This window comes from Hermetia illucens, chromosome 1, assembly GCF_905115235.1.
Source record: "Hermetia illucens chromosome 1, iHerIll2.2.curated.20191125, whole genome shotgun sequence".
NCBI classification, from domain to species: Eukaryota; Metazoa; Arthropoda; class Insecta; order Diptera; family Stratiomyidae; genus Hermetia; species Hermetia illucens.
The window spans coordinates 161,875,560-161,902,192 of NC_051849.1; the positions used below are offsets into that span (position 1 = coordinate 161,875,560).

General features: G+C 40.8%; 2 protein-coding genes across 2 annotated transcripts in view; one reads left to right on the forward strand and one right to left on the reverse strand.

The window, feature by feature from the left end:
• Window positions 1–78: 78 nt before the first annotated feature.
• On the reverse strand, window positions 79–5,736 carry LOC119661248 (malectin). Its single transcript, XM_038070487.1, has one exon. It carries the CDS (start codon window positions 5,426–5,428, stop codon window positions 4,574–4,576), a length of 855 nt encoding a protein of 284 aa, XP_037926415.1. The 5' UTR covers window positions 5,429–5,736; the 3' UTR covers window positions 79–4,573.
• A 354-nt stretch (window positions 5,737–6,090) lies between these two features.
• LOC119650636 (WD repeat-containing protein 75) overlaps window positions 6,091–26,633 on the forward strand; it is a 51,231-nt gene continuing 30,688 nt past the window's right edge. Inside the window, exons 1-12 of the mRNA XM_038053559.1 lie at window positions 6,091–6,364; window positions 6,419–6,796; window positions 6,856–6,963; window positions 15,536–15,668; window positions 15,727–15,940; window positions 15,996–16,192; window positions 16,255–16,433; window positions 16,491–16,648; window positions 16,710–17,632; window positions 17,691–17,832; window positions 17,897–18,057; window positions 18,116–18,307. Coding sequence (XP_037909487.1) covers window positions 6,189–6,364; window positions 6,419–6,796; window positions 6,856–6,963; window positions 15,536–15,668; window positions 15,727–15,940; window positions 15,996–16,192; window positions 16,255–16,433; window positions 16,491–16,648; window positions 16,710–17,632; window positions 17,691–17,832; window positions 17,897–18,057; window positions 18,116–18,307 — 2,961 coding nt within the window. The 5' untranslated portion in view covers window positions 6,091–6,188. The remainder of the gene's footprint in view (window positions 6,365–6,418; window positions 6,797–6,855; window positions 6,964–15,535; window positions 15,669–15,726; window positions 15,941–15,995; window positions 16,193–16,254; window positions 16,434–16,490; window positions 16,649–16,709; window positions 17,633–17,690; window positions 17,833–17,896; window positions 18,058–18,115; window positions 18,308–26,633) is intronic.

The window sequence follows — 26,633 nt, forward strand, 5'->3', positions numbered from 1 at the left end:
ATTTTTTGGTTGAGTACTTTCCGAGAATGGGTCCGTTAAAGAAATCATCACTTTCCACCCCTTGCTAACAAATGTCAAAACTAAAATCAGTACTAATCGAGACCTTTCATTTGCTACCCAACATGACTATATTTGGTGAAAAAAAATTTTACACCCCCGCTTTACATGTATGGGGAGAAGTGTGTAGAACTGAAAGAAGATGATGTCAAAAAATAAAAAGTTCCAAAATATTGTAGGAATCGAAAAAGCAATCTCGGAGGAGGCAAAACTGGATGACAGGCGAACGCAGTCGTCGACCGAAGACTGAGATTAGTAATCTGAACGCCGTGAAGTGAATTTACATATGTATGAGAGATATGCAATAAAGTGTATTTTGACCATAGTTAAATTTACCGTTTGATCTATATCTCCCTACAATTCGGGGACCCAGCCGGGAAAATTCTAAATACTGGACGCGACGCGCAATAAATTGACAAGAATGAGGGTGTGATTTACAAACAATCAACATACTTTGCTAAGATAGCTTATCATTGCCGATAGTGAAAACCATAAAAAAAACCTTCACAAAGTCGTGTTTGGCAAGGAGTCTTCGAGAATCCGCTGGATATAAATTCAGTATCGGCTCGCCGGAATATTGCAAGAAAATCGTTTAATGGCGGAGATAACTATCTAGTGAAGAAATGGGTTGAAGAGATGGAGGAAACAGGGACCTCGTTCGGGTGGACAGAGACAGACAAACTGATTGTTATGAAAAGGTTATTGGAAGGGCTAGCAAAGATTTTTGTGCAAGACGTATCAAATCTAACAACCTGGAGTAGACTGAAAGCGGCTGTTTGCGAAGAGTTCGTAGAAAAGTTGAATGGCGCTAATTTACATCATCTTATGAATCGCAAAAATACAGAAAAAGAGTCAGAGTCAGGGAGTTGGAGAATAGTGGAATCCGGATAATTTGTACATCGATTATTCGATTCACATAAATTTGCAGGACTCCAGCGTTAATTTTTTTTATTTTGTACTCCCAATAATTGGTAATCCCGATATTTCGTACCAAACCGTCAGTCCCTTGACCGCATCTGGATTCTACTGTATTTGCTAAAAATGAAGGAGATAGTTAGTCGCGCTGAAATCGGAGAATCGCCCATGTTCACTATATCCAAACTGGTTGACACGGGCAGTCAAGTTAACCTGGTATTAGCGGAGACGTTGCAGCTATTAGTGTTCCGATTATGCGGCGAACAGGGGAATGACGTTTACCCAAAAAGGACATTTGGAACGAAAGTGAAAGGAGATGGCGATGATTATACTGCTAGATTTTCGTTATGCCTTTTGATATCATTGTTGGAAGCGGCTTTTTCCAAAAAGCTGCGTTGATTCTAAATTATGCCGGGCGGTTCATCAGAAAAATATAGCCCAGTGCTTCGCTAATGTACATCGATGTACGACATTATGAAGAATGGAATATTGGCGAAACAATTTCAATCCAGGAAAAGAAAGAGATCGAAAAAACTATCGCTGATTTTGTTCTCAAAAGGATAAAAGAAACTGAAGTAAAAATGTCTATCGTAGTAAAGGACACGAAACCAATATTCAGCGTACCAAGAAGACTTCAAATAAAAGAGCGTGAAATAGCCGACAAGCAAATCGAAGTTTGACTTCAAAAGGGTATCATCGAAACATCAGTATCGGAATATTCGAGTCAAGTCCAAGTAGCATTGAAAAGGGCAGATAACCTCGAGTTGTGATAGATTATTGTCGTCAATAAAATAATCAAAAAGGATTGGTTTCCAGGGGGTTTATTTATCTTCACCACATTAGACTTGAAGGACGGATTCTTCTTCCTCTTCCGACCAATATCAGTTTCGTCATATTTCGCTTGGCTTGAGTAATTCACCATCCATATTTCAACGATTTATGAATTGCATATTTTGGGACTTGTCGAATCGAGGAGTAGCATTTCCATACATGGGCGCTATTATTGTAACGGCATACGATGAACGTGAGGGAAATTAAAAGTTGAAAGCAGTATTGCAAGTAGTCAGGGACTATGGTCCAATCATTAACAAAAAGAAATGCCAATTTTTGGTAAAATGAATCGAATTTCTGGGAAGCATTTTCGAAAATGGTGGCATATCACCTTCTCGACAAGTGTTAAAGAAGTGCAAAACTTCCTGGGATTATCAGAAAATTTTCGAAAATTCATCCCGAAGTTCTCATTGATAACGAAACCACTGAATGACCTACTTCGAGACGGTGTAAAGTTTCAGCGAAAAGGACTTAACATGTTGAAAAATTCAATGTCGGAGCAACCAGCTCTACAGATTTACGACTCCAATCTCGAAACAGAAATACATACCGATGCCAGTAAGCAAGGACTTGGAGTTGTACTTTTACAAAAGTCAGTAGAAAACGTTCGATTTCATTACACGTACTATACCACGCGCAAGAAGAAAAGTTATCATCCTACGAATTAGAGGTTCTAGCCGTATTTCAGGTTCTACGTAAATTCCGGGTATATTTGCTAAGTATACCCTTCAACATAATGATTGTTAGGTTTCGAATAAACTATGAAAAAGAAAGATTTTGTTTCAAATAGCTCGATGGGACATGTTTCTGGAAGAAAAATCAATATGCCATCAAATATAGGTCTGGATCAAAGTTCAACATATGGCAACGGCGATAGAAAAGGGACTTGGAGATGGGAAATGTACCGTTGCATACTTATCATGCTGAATGTCTGTGTCCACCAATATCGTCGCACGAAGGATGTAAGATTTTGGTGATTGTGGATAGCTCCACGAAATATGCGTGGCTTTACTGGAAGAAACAACGATGGCAGCAGAGCTAACTGCAAAGATGGAATGGGAATCCGTTAAAAATCGTCACGGATCGAGGATCAGCGTTTACGTCCTAGAAATTTGAGAAAGGGAAAGGGAGAACATACAATATCTGCTCATAACGACTGGATTACCCCGGGCAAATGGATAAATCGAGCGATTAAATAGCGTTGTCGCATCAGCTCTGTCGAAATTAGCTGCGGATGAATCTACAAAGTAGTGCAAGTACGTATCATTTGCCCAGCTGGCAATCAAGTCGACTTTGAACAGAAGTATAGACGTAACATCATTTGAGCTGTTAGTGGACATCATTGAAACGCCTATCTCGACATTCGGTAATGAGAGGAACCGCAAACGTGAAACTGCAAAACACCAAATCGCTAGGTTTCAGAAAAAAACACTAAAACGTGCGTACGTCGAAAGAAACCTCATCGATATCAAAATGTTGACCTGATAGCGATAAAACGTACGCAATTTGGGCCTGGACTAAAGTTGAAACCTAAATATTTGGGGTGTAACGGCACGTATGATGTGATAAAGTAAGGGATTCATGACGGGCCGAAAGCTACCACAACCTGTCATGAAGCGGTGAAGTGTTGCGAGCCTTTTTCATTTGAGTCGTATGAATCGCAAGATGGCCGAATTGTAGGAACCGAACGAGTAATGTCGGAGGAGACAATACTGGATTGCAGGCGAGCGCAGCCGTCGACCGAAGACCGACAGGATTCGGAGCGCTGTGTATTTTGATCATAGTTAAATTTTCCGTTTGATTTCTCTCCCTACTATACATCGTTTTTCCTCCTCCTTCCTTTTCAAACCCGAAAAATCGGGTTGACTATGTGAACCTAGTTGAGAACTCCTGAGCTTAGCCATTAGAATGGGACTATCCATGCAAATAAATAATAAGCATAGGACCACAAAACTAGACCCTACATAAGTTACCTATTCATCCACCCTTTTCTTTCCTTTCTATATATTCCCATTAAAAGTTTGTCGAACAAGTCTAATCATAAGTGTGGTTGTGATCGAGAGATGGACTGCAATCTTCGATTCTCATAAAGTTTTGTTTTTACATCCTCGAACGTGAGTCCCTTCCTAGCTCTTTACATCAGGAAACACAAAACCTTTTATTCCTGAAGAGCTTAGCTGCTGGATTGTGGTCTCTTTTCTATTTAGTATAAACCCTGAGACGTTTATCTTGTCTGCGTTTTTATTATTCACAAAAGAAAAAAATATAATAAAGGCCAGGGCGCGTTAGGCTTCGCGGTTTTTACCTTTTACCATAATTCCTCAAACTCTGCATACTTTTCCCGCAACCTTTGCAATTTAGCTACCGTATTCGGATGAAGGGCAAGCTTGGTTCTACCTCTAATAGAAAACATTAATAGAGGCAGGCAAACTGACAACGACATCCATTCATTATACTAGTTTTGCCTGTATGAAGCCCACAGCCCACTGGGGTGTCATTCAATCTTAAAATGGGAAAACATATTTTCACCGAAAGCATAGAGTCACGCATCAGCATTGTATGATTGATATCGTTCCCTTTTGTCAGGAGGTAAAACGGGTTACACACATGGTTCACGCGTTCAATCAAAAACCTATTTAAGGTGCCGTCACCGCTTGAATTCCAAATTTCTCGTAAACTCAACAAACAAAATATTGGACGTTACACTAAATGACTATAGAAACTTCACAAAAATTGTCAAGATCAACAAAAATCAGACCAGAATATTGAATCACAGCTTGCATAAACAGAACAGCAGTGGGATGAAGGCTCCGATTGCGATGAAGACGGGCAGCATCACGGACGAGTCGTCCATCGAGTAGGGGTTGGGCTGCCGCGGGCCACTCGTCTTTCGTGCTTTCGTGGAGGTCGGCTTCTCGATGATATCCTCATTGATGATATCTTGCTCTACTGAGCGTTCAGTTGGGTCGTCATTGTTCAGGGGCGGCAATCTGGGCACTCGTTCGACGTCCCCTTTAAGCAGGGCAAAGGCGTTGATCTTCGGATTGTCGCGGTCAGTTTTCACGAATTCTATGGTAATCTTGGAGGCTTTGATATCCGATTCTTCTTCCTTGTAGAACAATTTACCGCGGGATACAGTGAAGAAAATGTATTCGTCATGGGCGACTCCCTTGCCAACTTGTTGAAAAATATCGAGCTCAGCTATGACTGTATGCTCCCCATTTAGGACCACATCGAAAACCTTCATGTTTGGAGCGTTGAAGTAGACCTCGCAGAACTTGAGCACGAGGACATAGTCTCCGTCGCCGCTGATTGGAATTTCGTAGCCAAAATTGGCGGTGTGGTAGCGTTCGGTTTGGTAAAGGATCTCGTCACTCTGGGGCACTCGGCCGATCATCAGCAGCTGTTTACCGTAGGCAGAAGCGGTGCCGATGACCCCATGCAGAGGATCCGCCTCATACCGTATTCCATGCCGGTCCGTATGCTCCTCGCCGCCGGCGTTTACGGCATAGATCACTTGCAGCGGCTTATTTGTCGCTTGCACTAAACTCAAAAATTGTACGGTGAAGGTGACTAGAACTAAGACTTTTATGTGCTTGCACGTTTGCGTTATCAAATCGATCATTTTTGTTGCGTTTTATATCGAGTTCGCGCTGTTAACTACTTCGGACACGTAAGAAAAACAAACTTTAGTCGTGGCGGTACGGGTGCGCTACTCAACCGATCGCTTTCGTTGCGTTCCCATGCATATTCTCTACGTGGCAGAATAGTTTTGGCGGCTACTTTTCGGCGTAAATAGGTTATACTGAGAGTAGTGTCATGTTGTAGTGATTGTGATAAGTGATAACAGCAGGTTTAAGTTAGAATTTATGAAAAAAACGAGCTGCCTGTCAATTACTGACACGACGATAAATGACGAAAACAACTTTAAAAAATCAATTTGACAGTTAACAGCTGATGGGCGTTTGAGGGGAATTTTGGATTTTGCGATTGGCAGAGGAACGATGGTAATGGGTGGGAATGGAGAAACATATGGGGTTCCTATTCGAATTTGTTTATTAATAATTAAACATCCCGACTCTGTAAAGGGAAAAACCAATTAACCATAAAACTTATTTTCAATGAGGAGTGTAGATGGTTTTCCCACCAGAAACCTAGTTTCAGCATTTCTAGCATTCTAAAGCATGGAAGGAATATTCCGACCCCTTTCGAGAATGTAAACCGCCCGCCACTGCCACAATAAGCACGTGTGTGTGCCGCTGTCATCAACTGACATTTCTTCTAATGTCAACTTCATAACCTCAAAGAAACAAGCGGTGGCGAGTGTCGTATATTGTCACGAGAGATTTTAGGACGTCGTCAATGGTTGAAAGCATTGCGAGGAGATGGTCTGTCTAGTGACCCCGGTGAAGGGAAAGGACACTCGTGAATCAAAGGCAACTGTGCAGTGTAAACATTCAGACGCGATGGGCGACGGGAATGAGGACGACAACCTTAAACTACGGCGACTGGCTGGTGGCAGTATCGTCGACTACCCGCCACTATTTTCCTCCGATGGAGAGTGAGTTTGGTAAAATCAACATCATTTTGTGGTCCTACAGTGTTTTGCTTCTAGTGCTATTCTCGTTATCTTCAAAAATCTGGTGCAAGTGTACTCGACAACGACAGGGGAATGGCTGCGGGACCTGGAAGGAGTCAAGGACGAAATCATAGGAATTCAATATGACCTGAACAACCCGAAAATTGTGTTCGCTCTTTCGAAAACGGGCGAAATGATTCGCTGGAAGTGGGAGACGGGAGAAAATCTGGGCACACGGCTGCTGCCTTTCGACAATTACACCGTGCTCTCGTTCCACCTGGTTGATGTGCTTCCGGAATCGACCTCGGGGTTCATGACATACACCAGCAGCGTAACAGGAAGAGTTGATTGGGCCGTAGTTGATATGCCAGTTGGCGAGAGGTTGACGAATTTAGGCTGGGACCTAGATTTGGGGTGAGAACTAGGCGTCGCTTTAGGAACGATTATTTCCCTAAATTGAATATTTCTTTCAGACGCGGCTGGGTTCAGGTTGATGTCGAGAACGTTCACTTCCACTATGTGGCGATCATTCAAGGAATGAGGATGTACTTAGTGAGCTACAAACACGGATTCGTTAAACAGTAAGTAACGCGATACGTCTTGCTTTCATTTTAAAAAAAGTTGAATTAAACTTAACTCGCTACTGTTGGACACTTTAGTTCTTAGAAAATGTTGGAAATCGCTTCATATTTGGCTATGTAAGTTTCTTGTATTTGCAACCTAATTTTGGGAATTTGCTATCCGTTGAAACTGGAGAACATCGGCACCGAAGATCTCATGTCCGATGCGTCTATAGGGGCATAGAAAATGGTCCGTGGATTTTCCTTCTTCATTACAGAAAGGACACGTATCATCTTAGAGAGTTCTCTAACATATGTCCAGCTAGTGAATTATGGCAAGACAGAATGCGGTATGTATGTTGTCTAGTAGTATTTAGACTCTGCCACCTCCCATTGTGGGAAGCTTCTTCCCAGTTTTTGAAGAAAGCCTTAGCTTTCAATTGCTCGTTCCGGCCTTGTCATGGAGGAGATTGAATTCTCTTTTGCTAAAGTATTCGAGATTTCATTTCCCTCTACAATACAGTGACCAGGTGTCCCGAGTAGTTCCATTGTATTGAATCTAGAGATAGAATTCAAACGGTTTCTTCATTTCTGAACGATTTTTGAGGTGGTCACAGGAATATTCAACGACCTCAATGCAGCCTGGCAGCAATCCCTGCGTTAGCATATCATAGATCCACTTAATTAAAGTATCATCAATACCATGCGCTCTGGCGGCATCACAAAGTTTTTGGAAAGGCGCACGGTTAAAAGTCCCTTCAAGGTACACGAACACCCCCATCGTGTACTCACCCTTCAGTGTTGCATCATCTATCTTTGAAACCAAAGAATGAAGAGCAGACTCACAGGACTTTCCACGCTGGTGAGCATGTTTGTTTTCATTAAGTGGGTGCGACCTAAGTGCCTTCCCACGAATGTGACACGCAATTAGTCTCTCCAAACCTTTCAGCAAGAATGAAGTCAAGCTGATCTGTCTGAAGTTCTTTGGGTTAGAAAGTCATCTTTCCCAGACTTCGGTATGAAGACTACCTTCACCTGCAAGAGCAAGACATGCTAGAAAAATATTTCTTAGCAATCGCTCTAAGTGCTTCACACCTTTCTTTAGCATTGCTGGATAGATGCCATCCATTCTAGGTGCTTTGAAGTGTTCAAAGGACAGTATGTTAGCTTTCACCTTTTCATAGGTTAAAACCGCTTTCGCAGTGTTCCAGTTAACCTTCCAACATTTGCGTGTTGAAGACGTTTCAAGAATTGTCTACTCTTCCCCTACCACTTCTCTCATCCGTTCGCGTGGATGGTGTATTTTCAGGAGCTTTTGAAAGTTCCACCGGGTTTTCTAAGAGAGTTCAACTTGGCCGACTCATCTCTTTTAAGGGCTCCGCACAGACTTGAAGTCTCTCTTTCACCTTCTAGTTCCTCACAGTACGCTCTAAACGAGTCTCGCTTCGAACACCTAACGAGCCTCTTATATTCACGCTGTGAGTTCTGGAAATTTAATCAGTCATCACTCTTATTGCTTCTACAGGCACGGTTCAGAAGTCGCCTGATTGATTTCCTGAGTTTTTGCAGCTCCCCATTCGACAAAGGAACCATTTTATGGCTTTGGCCTGGGGAAATAGGACAACCTTCTTCATAGCACTCTAAAAGTGTCCAATTCAGAGTTTCTAATTCATTTTGAAGCGCAAAAGCATTACTTAGCCACCTAAGGAGCTGCTCTTTATTGCCAAGAAGTTTATTGGAACTTTCTCCAATCCGTTTTCCTAGGGTTCCTAGGTTTCCTAGGCCTTTGTATTATAGGCTGTTTACCCGCAATAGTCAGATTCAATTCTAGGTATCGGTGAGCTGACATGCTCCTCCTCTTGGATTGGATTGTTTTTCCTCTCGCCATTAATCTGGTAGATCTGTTTCAGCATGGTTCTAACCGTCTTGACATCAGGATACAAACTCTCGGTTTTATCTTTCATCGTAAAAGGAGTCAGAAATGAGGCTGCAGCTTCTCTTCCTTCCCGCCTTCGTGTCCGTATTTCTATGGGAGGGACTAGTTTCGTTGAGATTTCTTTCGCTGATTTGATTACATGTATATCCTGCGTGCATTCCCGCTGACAAAAGCGTCTGGTGCGTCTAGTGTGGGGGGGGGGGGGGGGGGTGGTCACCAGGGTTATCAGTTTATCCCCACTTACTTACTTAGGTCCGAATTCTATGCACATTATCGCACTTAGTAGTACAGCCCCGTACATGTCCTCATTCCCAATCTCCATCTTTCTTTGCAGTGCCTTCTTCTTCCGCCGGCTTAAAGCCTTCCCAGGTTCACGGTGCCGGGCCGTTTTGGTCCATTTCCACAGCCAATAGTGTCCACGTCATCAGCTTCCCTTTCTTCCGGTCCTCCCGGTAAGGGTGAAGGACTTCTAACATGCAGGATTCAGCTTGTAGTCCCCCCTCTTTAGTGGCTGAAGTTCACTTTTGCCGAGTCTTCCTCTTCCGTTTGCGAGTAGATTTGGGCTGTATTACCGCGAACGGGCCGGTCGTAGTCGGATTTCCAGTTTCTCCCAAGTTGAGAGTTGCCGTACTTTTGGTTGGCTTCGCCGTAGGCACTAAATGCAGGCTTTTCATTGAGTCGGAAAGCATGTCTTCTACTAATTTCGCCGCGCCTCAATCGCGACATGGTTGCTCATGATCACGGATGGATTCGAATTCTGCGACTTCTTACCACTTGAGAGTTCAAATCCTTAGTTTCCATATTCATGTTTGGATACCCTTAGTGTAGTAGTAAACTACTACAGTCTACCCCACCACGACAAGGTGGTGTCCGGGGTAGTGATGGCGCTATCTTCTTCCACGGAGGCCACACTCCGAATTCCAAATCAAATATGACTAAGATCTTTCTAGCTACTAGAAGCGTTTGTGTCTATTTCCGAGCAAAGTAGTCCTCTGTACTGAGAAAAGATCGGGACATGATGTTAATGCAATTAGCCTTCGCCATTAATTAGTGGTAAATAGTAGCGATCCTCTGGTATTAACGGGGAGGTTTCTATTCACACCTTTGAATTCTAAATTAAGGAGAAGAGGGTTTATCTCGTCTGGTTTGTCATTGCTAGAGTTATAGATGCGCTGTGGTGCGTTGTTTTGATGCCACAAAACCCAGGACCGCGAATGCTATGGTAAGTAAGGAAGCGGAGTCCAGCCACGATCTTCAAAGCCACGAATGAAAGCAGCTTTCCTACCTCGCAGCTTGAGATTTCTCTGAGGTCCTCAAAGAATGGTTTACCTATGGTTTGTAGCTTGACTCTAGCTAGAGCTGGGCAATCGCAAAGGAAGCGCCTAAGGGTTTCTTCCCTTTCTTCGCAGCTTCGGCAATTCCAATTGCAGAGTATGCCGAGTCTATCAGCATGGTCCCTTATAGGTCAGTGCACCGTGCAGATCGCACGCGTCTGGCAGAAGAGCTCTCACGATCGGATTTTGCTATAGGTGGGCCACATCCTCCTTGAGGTGGCACAGGAGGTAAGTCTTCGCCATCTAAGGTCCGCGGCTGCTAACTAGTGGGTGTAGATTTCATCCTTGATAGTCAGCAGCGGGACAGATTGTGCCCATTGAAGGACTGTCAAAATGAGAACATCACCTGGCCAGTCTGTAAGCTCGTCGACCGGGAAGCCAGAGGAGGGTGACATTGCACGTGCCGCCCAGACTGTTCAGTCTATTTCACACTACCCCGCCAGTCTGAAGGATATCGCGCTGAGTACAAGGCCTTACTGGCCGCTTGACTGTCGATCAGAATAGTTATGTTACGTTTGGGGCTCAGATTATGCCATCGACAGACTTTCAGTATCGCCAGTACTTCCGCTTGGAATATACTGCCGATTCCTGGAAGACTGTACGATTGGGATATATTGTGTGTATCTGAGAAAACTCTCGCCTCGACTCCACGGACTATCTTTGATCTATCGGTGAAGGATACTGTGTCATCGCCTTTCAACACGCCACTGGTCCTCCACTCTATCCTGGTCGGAAAATATACAGCAAAGTTTCTCGTGAAGTTCGGCTTGCGTGTGGCGTAGCCCGTGGAGAATGCCCAGAGTTTACGAGCTACTTCGTCTAGGATGTTTCTGTGGCCGTAGGGCTTCGCTGTACAGCATCCGGATTCACGTAGTCTGACAGCACCGCACGCTACAGCGTATTTAATGTGGAGACCCTATGGGGAGGAGAAGTTGGAGTACATTGAGAGCATCTGCCGTGGTTCTTGAAATTTTATTGCTCAGTGCCTGTCACCATACAATAGCACTGTACGTTAGGATGGCATATACCACGGCACCACTCAGAGAACCATCTTCGGCCGGAGACTCCATTCTCTTGCAAAGGTCCTCTTGCACACATAGATAAGTGCTCAGGGGTTTGTAAAGGGTAGGACAGAGGTACATTGTGCTAAAAGTGTGGCGAATTCGGGCACGAGCGAAGACGTGTAAGTGGAAAAAATGCAGTGCAAGGACCGCGTCCTGCAGAAAGAATATGTGGCTCATGTTTCCGGTTCCAGGTGGTGCCAGGTCTTCGAAGTAGAGCTGCAAAAAGTGATAAGTCAAGCATCCTGCAATCGAATATAGGAGTGCAACTGCTGATGACCTGATGGATCAGATGGTGCAAGAAAAAATAGCTGACTTGTTGTTTCTCAGCGAGTAGCATCGGGATATGAATTCATCGTGGTATACCAGTATATCTGGTACTGTTGTCCTCTTGGTGAGAGATATGCCCAACTTTAAGATGCGTCCTTATGTTCGGGGAGATGGCTTCGTTTGGGTCCGGTGTGTGCAAGTAAGAAGAGTTATAATTGGAGGAGACGTTAATGCCACAGCTCTGGAGTGAGGCATGCCTTAACCAGATTCTCGAGGGACACAAAATTATTGAGATGACCCCCAGAACAGGACTTATTGTCCTAAATATCGGCAGCACTCCGATATTCTGCTCTGTTTACGAAGGCGCTCTCCCTGACATACCAAGATGAGATAATCTTTAGATTCGCAGAATACAAGAGAGCGAAAAAGGAATTTTGCCATGAAATCAACCGACAAAAAACACGCTGCTGGTGTCAGCTAGTAAGCGACTGTAACAGGAACCTTTTGGGCTTGGGGTATAAGTTGGTTACCGAAAAACTCGGTGTGCCTCAATCCCCTCAATGGGGGAGTACTGAGGAGTGAATTCAGTATAAAGGAACTGGAAGAAGGAGTCTTGTCCATGAAGGACAAAAAGCAGTAGGATCGGATGGTATTCCCAGAGAAGTTCTGAAACTTGAATTCAAGTATATGTGGGAGTTCTCTACTCAGCGCATTTAATGTATGTTTGGAAGGGGTGTTTTTCATTTCCCTCCTAGGATCGCTAAGTATGGATTCTCTCTAACTTTTGAGAAAACCGAAACGGATGTTATAACCAAGGAAAGGGTTTTCGCAGTTCTTTCTATTCAGGTTGGTGAAACCATGGTCTTCTCGCTTTGCTATCATCGCAATGGTTAAATTGGACTTCCGGGTGGGTTCGTGAGCCTTCAAATTTAAATCCTTTAATTTTCTTCATATAGTGCGCTCAGACACGTTTAGATTGCCTTCTTCTGAATAAGATTTTATTGTGTATTCTGTTCTTTAAACAAATTTCTGTCAGACATCTTATCTAGCTTTGGTGGGAACACTGACTTTCTTCCGTACTTTTTTTCCTTTAATTTCCTTAATTAAATAAGTATGCACTAGCTTCGGACAAATTTAACCTACGTGATACATTACGATTACAAGCACTTTGTTATTAATAAATGCTTTCTTCCGCGGTGAGAGATCCACTTTTTTGTTCATGACAATATATCACAACTTAATGAGTCACTCGATAAATATCAAGAAAACGAACGTTTGCTCCCATTTGATGGGTAATATTCGTAAATTTGCCCTAAATAAGCCTATCTTGTAGAGAGTTATAACTATAAAAGGATACTTAACTACTGTTCAACCACTTTTAAATATAAATCAGTTGCTTTTCTTCTTGAATGTCTCAACGTACTACATTGATTGGAAAGTTGCAAACCCGATCTGATGGCCGTGCCAATCTCGTCCTTCCATGTTTCATATAGCGCTTTCCCAGACAGTTTTCCGTGGGGTCATTTGGATATTCTGCGTGTCCTTAACCAGATACAGTTTCTTCTGATACCTGGAATTTTTTTCTCATATGACTTTAAACGTAAATATCGGATCAGTAAAGCGTGAGAAAAGGGAGACTTGTGAGCATTATTTACAGATTGCATTTAACCAATATCAGTATGCCCCGATTTGGATAAAACCTCCAGTTAGTATGTTTTTCGATCAATTCTGAGTAAAAAAATATCACCTTTTGAGGGGGATTATCTTGAAATCAAGCTTAGTATCGTATTAATTTTCAATTTGAAGCTTGCGAATCGGCCACTAAGAGGTAAGTTTGATCTGAGCTGGTGGAAAAAATATGAATGTCCTCCTTACGGTTTCGCAACGAGAGGGTGTTTTAATCTGTAGTTTGAGAAAAGAGCCCGGCGCTTTATGATCATTTCAGTTGGAAACTCTATTAGCGTCAGTTAAATGCGAGATATATTATCGGACGTGTCTATGAAAATTTTGCGTCTTTGGACTGTTATGAAAATGCGAACAAATTAAATTGGAAAAAAAACCGTAAAAACATTCAGGAAGAGCAAGTCACATCGTCCAGTCTCTGCTTTGTCTAAACGCATTAGTAGATGTTAAAAATAATTGATCCTTATTTTGCCTCTAAAAATAATGAAGGCACTGTACCATTCAGTTCAGTTCTGAAGAAAGCAGTAATTCTGCCACACGATTAGCCATATTGATGATGTGCTGTCTGTCATGATTACTGCTACGTTTCAGATTGCTTCCTCCCCTTCCCTGGTGGCGTATTTTATATCCAATTAGCCACCGGAAATTAGTTGGTAGCAAGCTGCAAGAACATACACTTTTTCCACTTCCCTCACGTATCTGATAAGACAACGAATTGCCCCTCCTTTTTTCACAAACGGCATTAAACCGCTACCTCTGGCTTAGTGTATAATAATGCAGTGGGGATTTATTAGTTTAGTTTCTTTTTAACAATTGACCTTTCCCATTCTTAGATAGCGTAATTCGAAATTTTTATATTTCAAAATTAAATACATTGGAAAGTATACAAACAGAAAACACAGTCCAGCTTCAAAACTTTTTAATAAAAATATAAAAAAATAATATCTAAAAAATGGCACTCGATTAGTCTTGTGACTTTTCCTTAAATTGAGTGTAATACTGCATTAATACTTTGCGTGTCCAACTTTTGCTTTTAAAATTACTTGAATTGGGCAGGACATGCTGTGAATTAAGTTCTACAAATCATCTGGATCAATTCTATCCCATTCTGCAACAGCACGAGCATAAATTTTAACGAAATTCCTTGCAGGGTCAGGATGGAGCACTATTTTCCCTTTTAGTTGTTGCTAAATGCGCTCGATTTAAATCGTCGATCGTGGTGGCCAGTTGACTCATTCAAAGGACTGATTTTGTTGTCATGTTTTCGTCACCCTAGCAGACTGCTTCCAGGATCATTATCGTGTTAGAATATAATGCCTGTAACGTTTTTTTTTATTCTCGAAACTATTATTTAAAACAGCAATGTAGCACTGCACAGTCATGCTTCCCCAAATACTCTCTCACACATACCGACCTCCTCTGACGTCATGCAACCCAACTTCATAACATTAGCATCATCCTTCCTTCTCAATTTTTCTCCCGCAACGCGCCATGTCCACTGACGTCTGCACGATCTCAATCTATTTATCGCCTGAAAAGATAACGCCCTCCCAGGCTTCTATAGTAAAGTGTTCGTATCTTTTCTCGAAGCTATGCCTTAGTTTCCGATGTCGTTTGATCAAATCGGTTTTTTTGACCTTTACGAGGCTCCGCAAATCGCTCTTCATTCAAACTCAATGCACTGTTTCTGTAATTTGAGTGGCAGCCCATTTCATCTTTGCGGTATTGCATATAATCCTTCTTTTATTATGGTTGCCCGATATTTACTGCCCGTGCTAATTGATATACCCAACTGTGTAGAAATTTGATGGTGAGAATGTTTGTTGTTTTTTTCTTAATTTTCGCCGCCAAATCTGAATTTATCGGTCTCATCGTAATTGGAAATGTAGGAACCACAACAACAACTCTTGTTGATTCAAAAATCCTTGAAAAATATCCAAACATAGTTTGAAGCTAAAAAAAGGAAGGAGACTTGTAAAAGGGACTCGAAATTTTGACTAATTAACATTATACATTTGGAACTCAGACAACTGATCGAATGTACGGTTTTTATTTTTACCAGAATTTGTCACTATTTTCATAAACGCGATCTATTTCAAACCTACCACACAAATGATAACAGCCTAAACTGAACACTTGCTTGGTGGTATTTTGTTTTGTTAATCCAATAACGGTTAAAAAACTTAAATATGTTCTGAAGGTGATTATTCGATCGGACTTGTAAGTCACTGTATAAGACCATATTTGGCAGTAATTTTGCTAAAAACCGTCTGTCAGCATGATATAATTTACGATTTTTTATTCAACAGATGGAGAAATGGAAATAAATCACCGTTCACTGTTGTTCGAGTACATCCTGAGGAGGAAATGATTGCAACTGGTGATTCAATGGGACGGATATTCCTATGGCGCAATATCTTTGGAGCTCATCAACCACAAACCGTGAGTAAATTTCTTCATATCCTACCGTTCAGTCCAATATTCCTTGCTTTTCCCGCAGTGTTTGTATCACTGGCATCATACACCTGTAACAAGTATAGCATTTACAAAATCAGGCTCTGGATTCTATTCTGGAGGCCAGGAATCAGTACTCGTTCAGTGGAACATGTCGAGACCGGATTTGAAAAATTTTTTGCCACGTATGCATGCGATTATTATACACATTGCCGTTGGCGAAAACAACCGAAAAGTCGCTGTTTGTACAGCGGATAATGGTAAGGCTTAAGGAAAAGTGAGGGTGAATTTATTAATAAGAAATTTCCTTTCTAGGCATTCAAATATTAGATTCACAGAACAAAGCGAAATGCATGCTCCAGGGGTTCACATATGTTTACAATGACAAGACTGGCTTGGATAAGTTCCCAATGGGGATGAAATTGAATCCACGAACCAATTCGTTAGCATTAAATGGTCGCATTGGGCATATACAATTTTATTCTACCTACACTAGGCGGTTGTTGCATAATGTGAGTTTAATAGGAGTTCGATCATAATTTGTAGATGATTTGATTTTGGCTTCTACCTTTAGGTGGATGTTGTGTTACAAAATCGACTCTCAATGGAAAGTGAGAAAATTCTCTATAATATTCGAGTAACTTCAGCAGCATTCAATGTTGATTGGATGGCGACAGTGGAGGAGTTGAATGATCAAGAACATTGCCCAGAAGTAAGATTGAAATTCTGGCAATTTGATAAGGAGAGTCAGAAGTAAATAAAATAAAATATTTTTAAAAAATGGGGAATGCTCAAAACATCTATTCACAGCTATACTCTGAACACAAATGTTGAACAACCTCACGAGGGAAGTGTTAAAGCAGTTGAATTCTCCAGTGCATTGGATACTGAAAACTTATTGTGTGCTACGGCTGGTTGCGATAACTACTTAAAAATCTGGGCATTAGAAGATTCTGCTAGTATTCACAGTCAGTTTGTTAAAAAAATGTGGTTTATTCTTAAATTTATATATATTATTGGTTCTTTCAGAGAAAGGAAAGGTGTGGTTCTGCATTGCTCGTACAAATTATAAAAATTTCAATTTAGAATGCATAAGTTTCTCACAAGATGGTTCATTATTATCGGCTGGCTTCCGAAATTCCCTTTGCATTTATAAGTCTCAAACTTTAGCTTTGAAAGCTGTTTTGAGTGCGCCTGGAAAATTCAATGGCACAATCCAGGAGGTCGACATACAAATCCCACAAGGAAAGTTAGAAAACTCACAAAGTGATTACAATGGCAAAAAAGGTGAAGTCTTGGAGAAACGTCGAAAAATTTTGGAATTGTTTAAAAGTCTTCTAGAAACTAATGATAATAAGTTGATTCAAGAGCTACAAAAAGGCGATGATGCTGTGAAGAAAAAAAATATTAACTCAGGACAGTCTTTATGTAATATGACTTTGGATACTGCGCAGCAAGAATATCTTTTCAAGAAGATTCGTTCATTGACTGATTTGAGTCTCTTCCAAAAAGTGGATTTGTACCAAAAACTTGGTATCTACTGTTCGGTTCCTAAAGAATCGAGAAATCAAATAGCAAAATACATAGCAAAAAATATCTTGGAAAAAGATAGTATAGAATGCAATCTAGATAGAAATATTAAATCTTTAAGCAAAAAATATAGATTCAAGGCGAAGTATCGCATTCATAAGCATCTTAGTCGGAAGGTAAAGCATGAAGACGATGATAAATTGATTTCTGTCATGAGTTTGCTTGGTCTGAGCGATCATCCTACAATGCACCACACCAGTCACAATAAAAAGTCAATAGTAGATAGTAAAGGCTGTAACGGTTTCATTGAAGATGATGCTGAGATGGAGTCCTCAAGCGATGTCATGGAGACATTAAAACCTCTTGAAGTTGTGTCAAATATTAGGCACGTTGCATTTGCTACGGGAGAATATGCACATTTGGTAAGGATATACTTTGTTTTAGGATACGTTGATGTTATTTCATGTTTTTTAATTACAGGTCATAGTTTGCACAGAAAACCGGGTACTTATTTGGAACATTCTAACACTTCGTCTTCAATCAGTGCTCCGACTGTCTGTGTTTAGGATAACTGTTGATCCGTTAACTAGTTTATGTGCAGCTTTCACAATAAATGACGAACGTATGTTTAGAAGCTTTATATTTCTGGATCAGCTTAATTAATTTCTTTCCTCTGATTCTCGCAGTGTATGTGTTTCCTCCAAACGCCCCCATGCCTCTATATCATCGAGTGAATATTCCTAAAATTCATGATGCAATATGGTTGCCAAGAAGATATCCAAAATCTTATTCATTGAATTTAGATTGGCAAGCAATATCAACTTTGTATTTCCTTACCAAGGACCAGGTGAGTTCTCTGTACCAAATAGTTTATTTTCGTGTGACTAATAGATTTATTATGCTAGGAACTTACGTACTTGGCTGATGATAAAGACGATGATATTACTGTTGCTGCCACATTCACCAACGAAGCTCAAGATGTGGCGCGGTATTCGACGTTTGGCACTTTTGCTGCGAAACAAGCAAATGCTAGAATAGTGCAATCTTCTAAGAATGCAACAGCGATTGGAGTGACTGGGAAGGCAGCAGTTAAATCGGTGAGTCTTTTTCGAGTTTCTTTTTTCAAGTAGCTATTTGAATGAACACTTTATCCCCCTTTCTGTCGGTTTTGTGTTAAATCACGTATTCTACTGTGATGAGACAATCAACGGATATACGAAATACATAAGTATTCGGAAAGGGGGTAAAAGGAGTTGTATGTGGATTGTTTTTTTACAAGAACGTAACGTACAGTTTGTTGGATACAAAGAAAATCAACGAAAAAGGATAAAATAAGAGGGCAAATAAAAACAAGTCGGGAAACCGGAAGCTGGACGCTTCAGGTACGAAAGGTTTTGTGTATTTCTTAGTACGTAGCACGTAATATATCCATATATTATGTGAGAGTATCCACTTTCGGGTGATATTGACATTCATAGTCTTCAATTTTCAAAGAAGCAACAAATTTGAGGTATTATAACTTTGTTAGTAATAGTGCGATTTCCACCAAACTTGGCAAGATCATGCTCTATATTATAGCCTATATCGCTGCAAAATTTCATGGTACTAGGATGAACTTAAGGGGGGTTTCCAACCAATTACAAAAAACTGTAGTAATATACTATTATTAACTTTATTTAAACAGATATCGGAATGGAAGGTATTTCGGAGCCCAGGCACCATATACTGGCAGCCTCCTGATTTTTTTCAGATTTTTCGGTTTTGTAGTTTCTGAGAATGGCCCCCTTAAAGAAGTGATCACTTTCAACCCTCCGCGCTCCCCACCCATCCAACGAATGTCAAAACTAAGATCGGCTTTGAAAAGTACTAACCGAGACCTTTAATTTGATACCCCACATGACTATATTTGATGAAAAAAAATTTTACACTCCCCTTTTGCATGTATGGGGACCCCCCCTTAAATTCGACGTAAATTCACTGTATGCGTGAGCGTTCACAGTTCCCACCTTTCTACCAAATTTGGTGTCAATCGCTATAACCGTCTCCGAGAAAAATGCGTATGACGGACAGACAGCAGTAAACCGATTTTAATAAGGTTTTGTGTTTACACAAAACCTTAAAAAGAACTCTATTGACGTATGCAAAATTGAAATTCGGACAGTGCCAGAAAATAGTGATAATGACATTAAAAACTCAAAAAATGACTAATTTACTCATATATTTCGTATGGGTACTTTTAGCATCATATACACCCTTCAATGGGCAGTATCATGAATTTAACCAAAAGTTGTATATATTCAGCTGGAATTTTCCTCCATTATTCGGAAAGACGGTGCATTAGGTACACATTGTTTGTTCGAAATGGGAACTTCGCGAAGCCTACCATCGACATAATCCGGCAGGTTCTCAATAATATTGCAGTCCGAAGATTGTGGAGAAGTTTTGAATAGTTTCGGACAATCAAACACTTCCACATACCTGTTTTTATGCTTCGGGTCACTGTTTTGGCATATCATCAATGTTTTATATACTATACATATTCGCATCCAGATTCCCCTCCACGAATACCACTATGTGCACACCGTTCGTTCCGTCAGAGCACTGTAATTTTCCTAGCCCTCCCGCTCTCCCGGCTTTGGGAGCCTTCAAGTCAGGGAATTCCTTTCACCAACGGGAGGGGAGGGGAAGAATGGAGTTGTTAGTTCAGGGAACCCCTTACGGTGCGATCCCTCTGCCGGTCGAGTTCAATCTTCTTCGTAGTAAGAAGAGCCCGAACATAATGCGCAATACGATTCCAGCTGCCAGCGCTCTTCAGTATCTCTCTGACAATGTTGTCTGGAGAGAGCTCCCCTGCGTCTGCATAAAGCTGCTGGCGGAGGCCGTCCCACCTCTCGCAAGAGAAAAAGGTGTGTTCAGCGTCATCCGCCACTCTATTGCAGAACACACAATCAGGAGATCGCGCCTTCCCAACCCTGTGCAGGTAAGACTGAAAACCTCCATGCCCACTTAGAAGTTGGGTAAGGAAGTAATCAATCTCACCGTGCTTTCTGTTCAACCATGGGTCTAATTTGTCGATGAGCCGCGCACTTGCCCCTTGGCTCATTTTGCCAAGCAAGTTGCCACTCTTTAAGGGTGCGTTGACGTTCTTCACGGGCAACCACTTCTCTTAAGTTTTCGCCCTTACGGCGATAGATAGCTTTGCGTTCCTTGGCAAGGAGGGCAACGGCGATCACTCCCGCAATCACCATCACAGCCGGTTCGGAGACGGTGCCATAAGCAGACGCCACTCACTTTTCCGTTGTTGGAGAATACATTAAATTTACACAAAGACAAAGAGTACATCATCACTTCATAAAAATAAATTTTATTCCGTGCGATGCTTGACATGTATGACGAGGGAAGATATATGGATATTTCACTAAAAAGCAAATCTTTTTTGAAAAATATTCATAGGGCCTTCCCTGGTGTATACTGGAGTCTTAATGTATTGAATGAAATTTTATGGATACTGCGGGTAAAATGTTAGTTCTCTGCTTATATTTACTAAAATTTTATACCCATTTTTCGGAAGAGGCGAGGACGGGATAAGATTTGCGGTTCGTGTGATTAGGGGTTTGGGCTTATAATAAGATATTCTAGAATCGTGTTGAAAAATAATTTCTGTTTTCAAAATCTATTCTATCTTCAGCTATACAGTGCACAAATGTACCTTTCATTCAGGGTAATGATCTTGTACGATGTATCATACTCATCAAGCAATTTTTAAGCGATTTCTTCGAAACACTTTGTAGACAGTGAATCATTCCACTTCTATGAATTTTCTATTTTGGTAAAAATGCCTCGATAATATAAAAAATTACCTTCGGGGTAGGGATGATAAATAAGAGGGTTCGTCAGTGATATTCACTGAGTCTTTTGGGTTAAATTCGGCTTCAACTACTGTTATTTACGATGATGCATAAATATCGGGCAGAATCTATTAATGGTATTCTCGGGGAAAGGCTTAAATATGGCAGAACAACATTCTTTATTTTTCGTTTGTCCTTTTAAATAAATTTAATATGTACAAAGCTGAAACGATAGAAGAAAACAATGAGTACATAAGCCTTCAAATTTAAACGATGTGCGCGTTTCTTTTCGATTCATACTCGAATAACATTCCATACGACGCGGCTCCCATATAGACTGACACATATCCTACCAACGCACTGCAATATTCTTCTTACTTGATCTCTTAGTCTAAAAATTAAAATGAGAGAATAGCATATTATGGCCCAAAACCACTTGTTCCCTTCATCAGTGCGGACAAGAAGACTTGTTGCAAGAATAAATATCCACACCAACGAAAAAGAAACAACAAGTTTTTTATTATTTCAAATGGAAGTCGTTTCTTAAACGTCAACGTAGGGAGGCTAAACTGCAAGTTGCCAAAGAGTATATTCGGTGAGCTACAGAGTGGAAAAAATTGTTTTCTCAGGTGAAAAAATGAGTTTACATGGTCCTGATTCTTCTGGCTGTTATTGCTATGACATAGCAAAAGAAGATCTCCATATGACGAACATCATTTTTGGAGGATGCAGTGTTATGGTTTGGGGAGCATTTTCAGCATCTGAAAAAGTGACTTTTCTCTTTGTCCCCCAAAAAATGAATTCCGTTATATACAATGATGTGGTGAAAGGAACTCACACTCCTTTCTTGGATTAGAAAATGGGTGAAACTTTAATTGCGGGTTTATGTTTCCATAAATGCCTCCAAGGCCCCAGTTTTGCAGTTGCCAGCGTGCAATCTCGATCTGAATTCCATAACAAATCTGTGGGTTTACATGGAGCGCATTATTTATAAAAATAGAATGTAAAATTAGATTTTTCTTTATGTCACGCGATTCACATTGAACATTAACGAAGTGTAGGGTCAAGAAGATTTCAATTTGCTCCAAACTCTAGTGAAATCCATGCTTGAAGTTATCTAAAACAAGTCGGGATAAGGTTTCGGTCGAGAGTTTGATTTAAACTTGAATATAGTGATAAAATGAAAGCGATAGCTGCAGCAAACGTAAAACAAAAGTATATTTACAAAAACGAAGCAGTTTTCATGACATAAGATCTGGAAAGGAGCGGTAAAACTAACAGCAGTTCAATATTTCGCTCAACAATAAACAAAAACGAAGTAATGCTTACGTACAATGTATTAACAGAGAAAGGTTCAATATTTGGTTGTGTGTCCTTTTACCTTAATAAGTGTTTCGCAAAGATGTTTCATCGAGTCCAAAAGCTTTTATTATCTTTCAACAGGCTCGCCTTCCAGGAACGTTCTATAACAGTCTAAAGCTTGCTGTTATTTTTTGGTTTTGATTTTAAACAAATTTTTCGACGTCGTTAGACGTCCCCCTAAAAATCTTATATTGGATTGAGATCAGGCAATTTAGCAGGCCACTTCATTACGGCAACTTTATTGTCCAAATACAACTCTTTTAGTTTCAGCCCGTATGTTGTGGGTCACTGCCCTGCAGTAGGACCTATTGAAGAGGCATTCCGTACTTAGCATATAGGAAGCTAATCCCCTGAAAAATATCTGGATAGACATTTTGATCTACAGTGCTCTGGATCCAGTAAAAAACAATATTAGGAAAGCGGGCCTACATCCAGTATCACGACACTGGCTCCTCCACTGTGCTTAATCGTTTTTGCCCGCCGCTTCAACATAAATCTTTGTGTTCGTCTTTGGGTTGTCCTGCTACTGTAGGCTTATCAGCTGCATAGCATTAAGTGTGATCATAATGAAACTGAAGCATACTCTTATTGAAATTATGTGAGGATGTCCTATACTTAACGAAGGAGTGAACAGAAGATATACAATTTTTTTTGTCAGCAAAGATGGGTGACAGTTTCGTCAGAAGGAGACTCGAAAAGCTTTGATATTATGGATAATAAGTTGATTGGACTATATGAGCTCGCTAGTGTTAGATTGTCAGCCTTGAAGGTAATTGTGACGTGAATAGCTGGGTTAGGATAGGTTTAGTTACTAAACTTAGGAACTTTTTTCGAGTCGACTTTTTGCAGTACACAATTTATAATAGCATATGCTTTTATTCGAAAGCCATTTACTGACCTGGTCGGGATAGGTATAATTAAGGATCGGTTATATCATGTTAAGAATTTGGTTGAAAAACATTATCTTTGTAACATAAGTCGTGAATGCTTTTCTTTTCCTCTATAGCAGCTTTCTGTCGACGATGTCTCTGAATCTACCACTACTGTTCGGCAGGGGAGTGGCATACCAGGCTACTGTGCCGACGTATTGATTTAATAGTTGGAGAGCACGATTGATAACGGGGCAAGTTTAGAGGGGAGCATCGGTGTGGAGACGAACGTTGGTGGAGTTTTCGTAATTTAGCCAGTTTGTACTTTTACTAGTTATGTTGTCGGGATTGTTTAAATTTATTGCTAGGCTGTTTATAGTAATTACCATATAACAGGAGAGTGATTTCATTATAGGGTGTGGCGCAAAGCTGCTCTTATCGTATATTTTTGGTGATCTCAAAATAATGAGATAAGAAAGAAGCTTTTTCTAAATTCCTTAACAACAGCGATAAAGAATGTAAGGCAATTTTTTTGGCCAATAATTTCTTTCATCTAACAGCCTGCCAACTGGGGGCGATTGAAAGACAGTTTCTGATTCACCGTATAAAAGATACAATCATCATCCTTTTTTGTAAAGGAAAGCAATATATGGGTCCCTGTTAGAGCTGCTATGAGTTTACCACGTGCACAGTGGTAAGTGTAATGATAGTAAAAGACAGCCTGACTGTGCCGATGCTCTATACTTCACTAAGGATTCTAAGAGGTTAACTGGAAAAACTAATATATGGGTATGGTTCAAATAGATTTCAATTCCTAGAACTAATGAGTGACAATATAATCCTATGCTACTGTTGAGGGGTTTTTGGACATTTATTCTTCTTTCACGTTATTCCTTTAACTAAGTTAAATGTGTCCGGATAGCTGAGTGGTTAGAGCACAAGGCTGTCGTGCGGAAGGTCGCGGTTCAAATCTCACTGGTGACAGTGGAATTTGTATCGTGATTTGACGTCGGATACCAGTCGACTCAGCTGTGAATGAGTACCTGAGTCAAATCAGGGTAATAATCTCGGGCGAGCGCAATGCTGACCACATTGCCTCCTACAGTATACTGTAGTGTACCGTTACGGTCTTGAATGAAGTGCTCTAACACACTTCAAGGCCTAGATCCAATATGGATTGTTGCGCCAACGATTATTATTATTATAAGTTAAATTTAAGTAGAAAAGCGAAATTTTTAGAAGAGACTAGATGATGAACATTGTAAATTTATTGCGTAAAAAAAGTAGTTTTTAATTTGTTATTTGTGCAGAGATCTTTCATAGGAAAGGGAGGTTAATTTATCCAGCTTCTTGAATTTCCCGTGAGATAAAATTCGCTTGTAGTTGTTTCGGGGTGCCTTTTCAGTCTTACTTTTTACTAGCAGAACATTCACTTGCTTCTATTATTGTCCTAGTTTTCAAATGTTCATGGAGATGACCGTCATGAAAATACCAAGGAGTAACACAGATTATAAACGTATTAGCGACAATTTGTTCATCTGCACCTGTACCTTCAGTTGTTATATATTTATTCATGTGTGGCAAAAGTGATAACGATGGAAAAAGTGTTGCGTATATTTGGAATTGGTAAAAAAATAACTGACGATTGTGTTCGGCGCAGAGACAATTCATTAGACTCTGCCTCACCTTTGCTCTGGGAGCAGCGTGACAAAACGTATCGACAGGGGGTAATCGCAAACACGACATGAGTGGGAATTACATTCAAGTGAATTCAGACTTAAATTGGACCGAAGTGAATTGAAAAATATATGTTGGAGTTGGTTGTTGTTGGTGTTGGAGAATAGTAGCACCACAATTGAGATTTGGAAGGATGTGTTTCTCTTAGTGACAATCTTCAAGATTTGCATATGGCGAGAGATTCTATGACAAATATTTTCAACATGATCCGCCTTTCCTATTCGTGATATTTTCCAGGGTACATATTTGTACGCTATACGGATTGAAGATACTTCATAGCTAAATTGAAAATGCTTCTTCGGTGATCATTCTTGGTAATATGTTCTGCGAAAGGCCAATCAAGAGAACGCGTTGAATTTCGCTAACAAGCAATGATCATGCCATTGACTAGCCCTTGAAAAGATAAAAGGGCGTCCATCATACTGTACGTGGGTAGACGAGCCCCGGTCTTGTCGAGAAATGAGCAAGGGTTCTTGACGCATGGACGGAGTTAGGAGTCTTGAACAGATAAATGAGTGTTGGTACGCTAAATGCTGTAACCCCAACTGGTAAGACGAGGAAATTTGTAAGGATGTAACAAACCCGATAGTGTTGTGCCAAAAGCTACAACATTGAACGCGAATGCGGTAAAACAAGTTATAAACTTCCCTACCTTGGTAGCCCATGCTCAGAATGTGGTGCCGGCGTTGCCATCTCTGAGGGTCGGGTCCCCATGACCCCTCGGGTACAATGGTCTGGATGCTCAGAGACTTTGCCTCTCCCCCACCTTATACACCCCGTGACCCTATTAAAGAAGCTAAGCTACTTGATGATCGCATGATGAAGTTCATTATTATATTGGCTGACGCACGATTTATTATTTCATCGCAAATAGATTGACCCGACATCGAGAAAGACGCCTTCTGGCAATTCCTCGATAGAATGACTTGCACGTGCATGTCGATGATTATATCGTCATTGCGGGGTATTTAAAGGTCATGGTGGCGAACGGGCAGACGGCAGCCATGGTTGTGAAGGATTTAGAACATGCATTGAGGGTATCGACGATATTGTCAATTTTGTTAACACTTATGACCTTGTACTTAGCTCATTAAATGGTTGCCTCAATTTCCCACATTTCATATTGCGAACGCAAATCGACGGTTCATCAACCGAGATATTTGTTTTAGTAATTCCGATACTCAAATGACGTTCCAGGAGACGAAGCATTTCTATTATAAGTTTCTCGATGAGAAAACGCTGGCTATTCGGCAAATTTATAAGAATCCAATCTCTGTTACCCGAGCCATTCATTATAAATGTCTTTACAATAAACTGGACACTTGAGCTGGCAAGAAAGATCTATATGCGTATCGATTTATTAAAAGGAGGAATCAATATGCAGGAATGTATAAACGACAAGGACGGTTCTTTGGTGATTCGGACAGATTGCCGGAATGCTTCGAGTAGATTTCAACGGAAATTGCTGATCCACCGCATTTGCAAGCATTGTCGACATTTGGAGCGATTCCACTTATTAACGTGGTAGGTGGTGGTGGGAGGGGGCAATTAAACAAGTGAAATCGCAGCTAAGCTCTGGAAAACGAAGACTGGGACCAAACATTGTG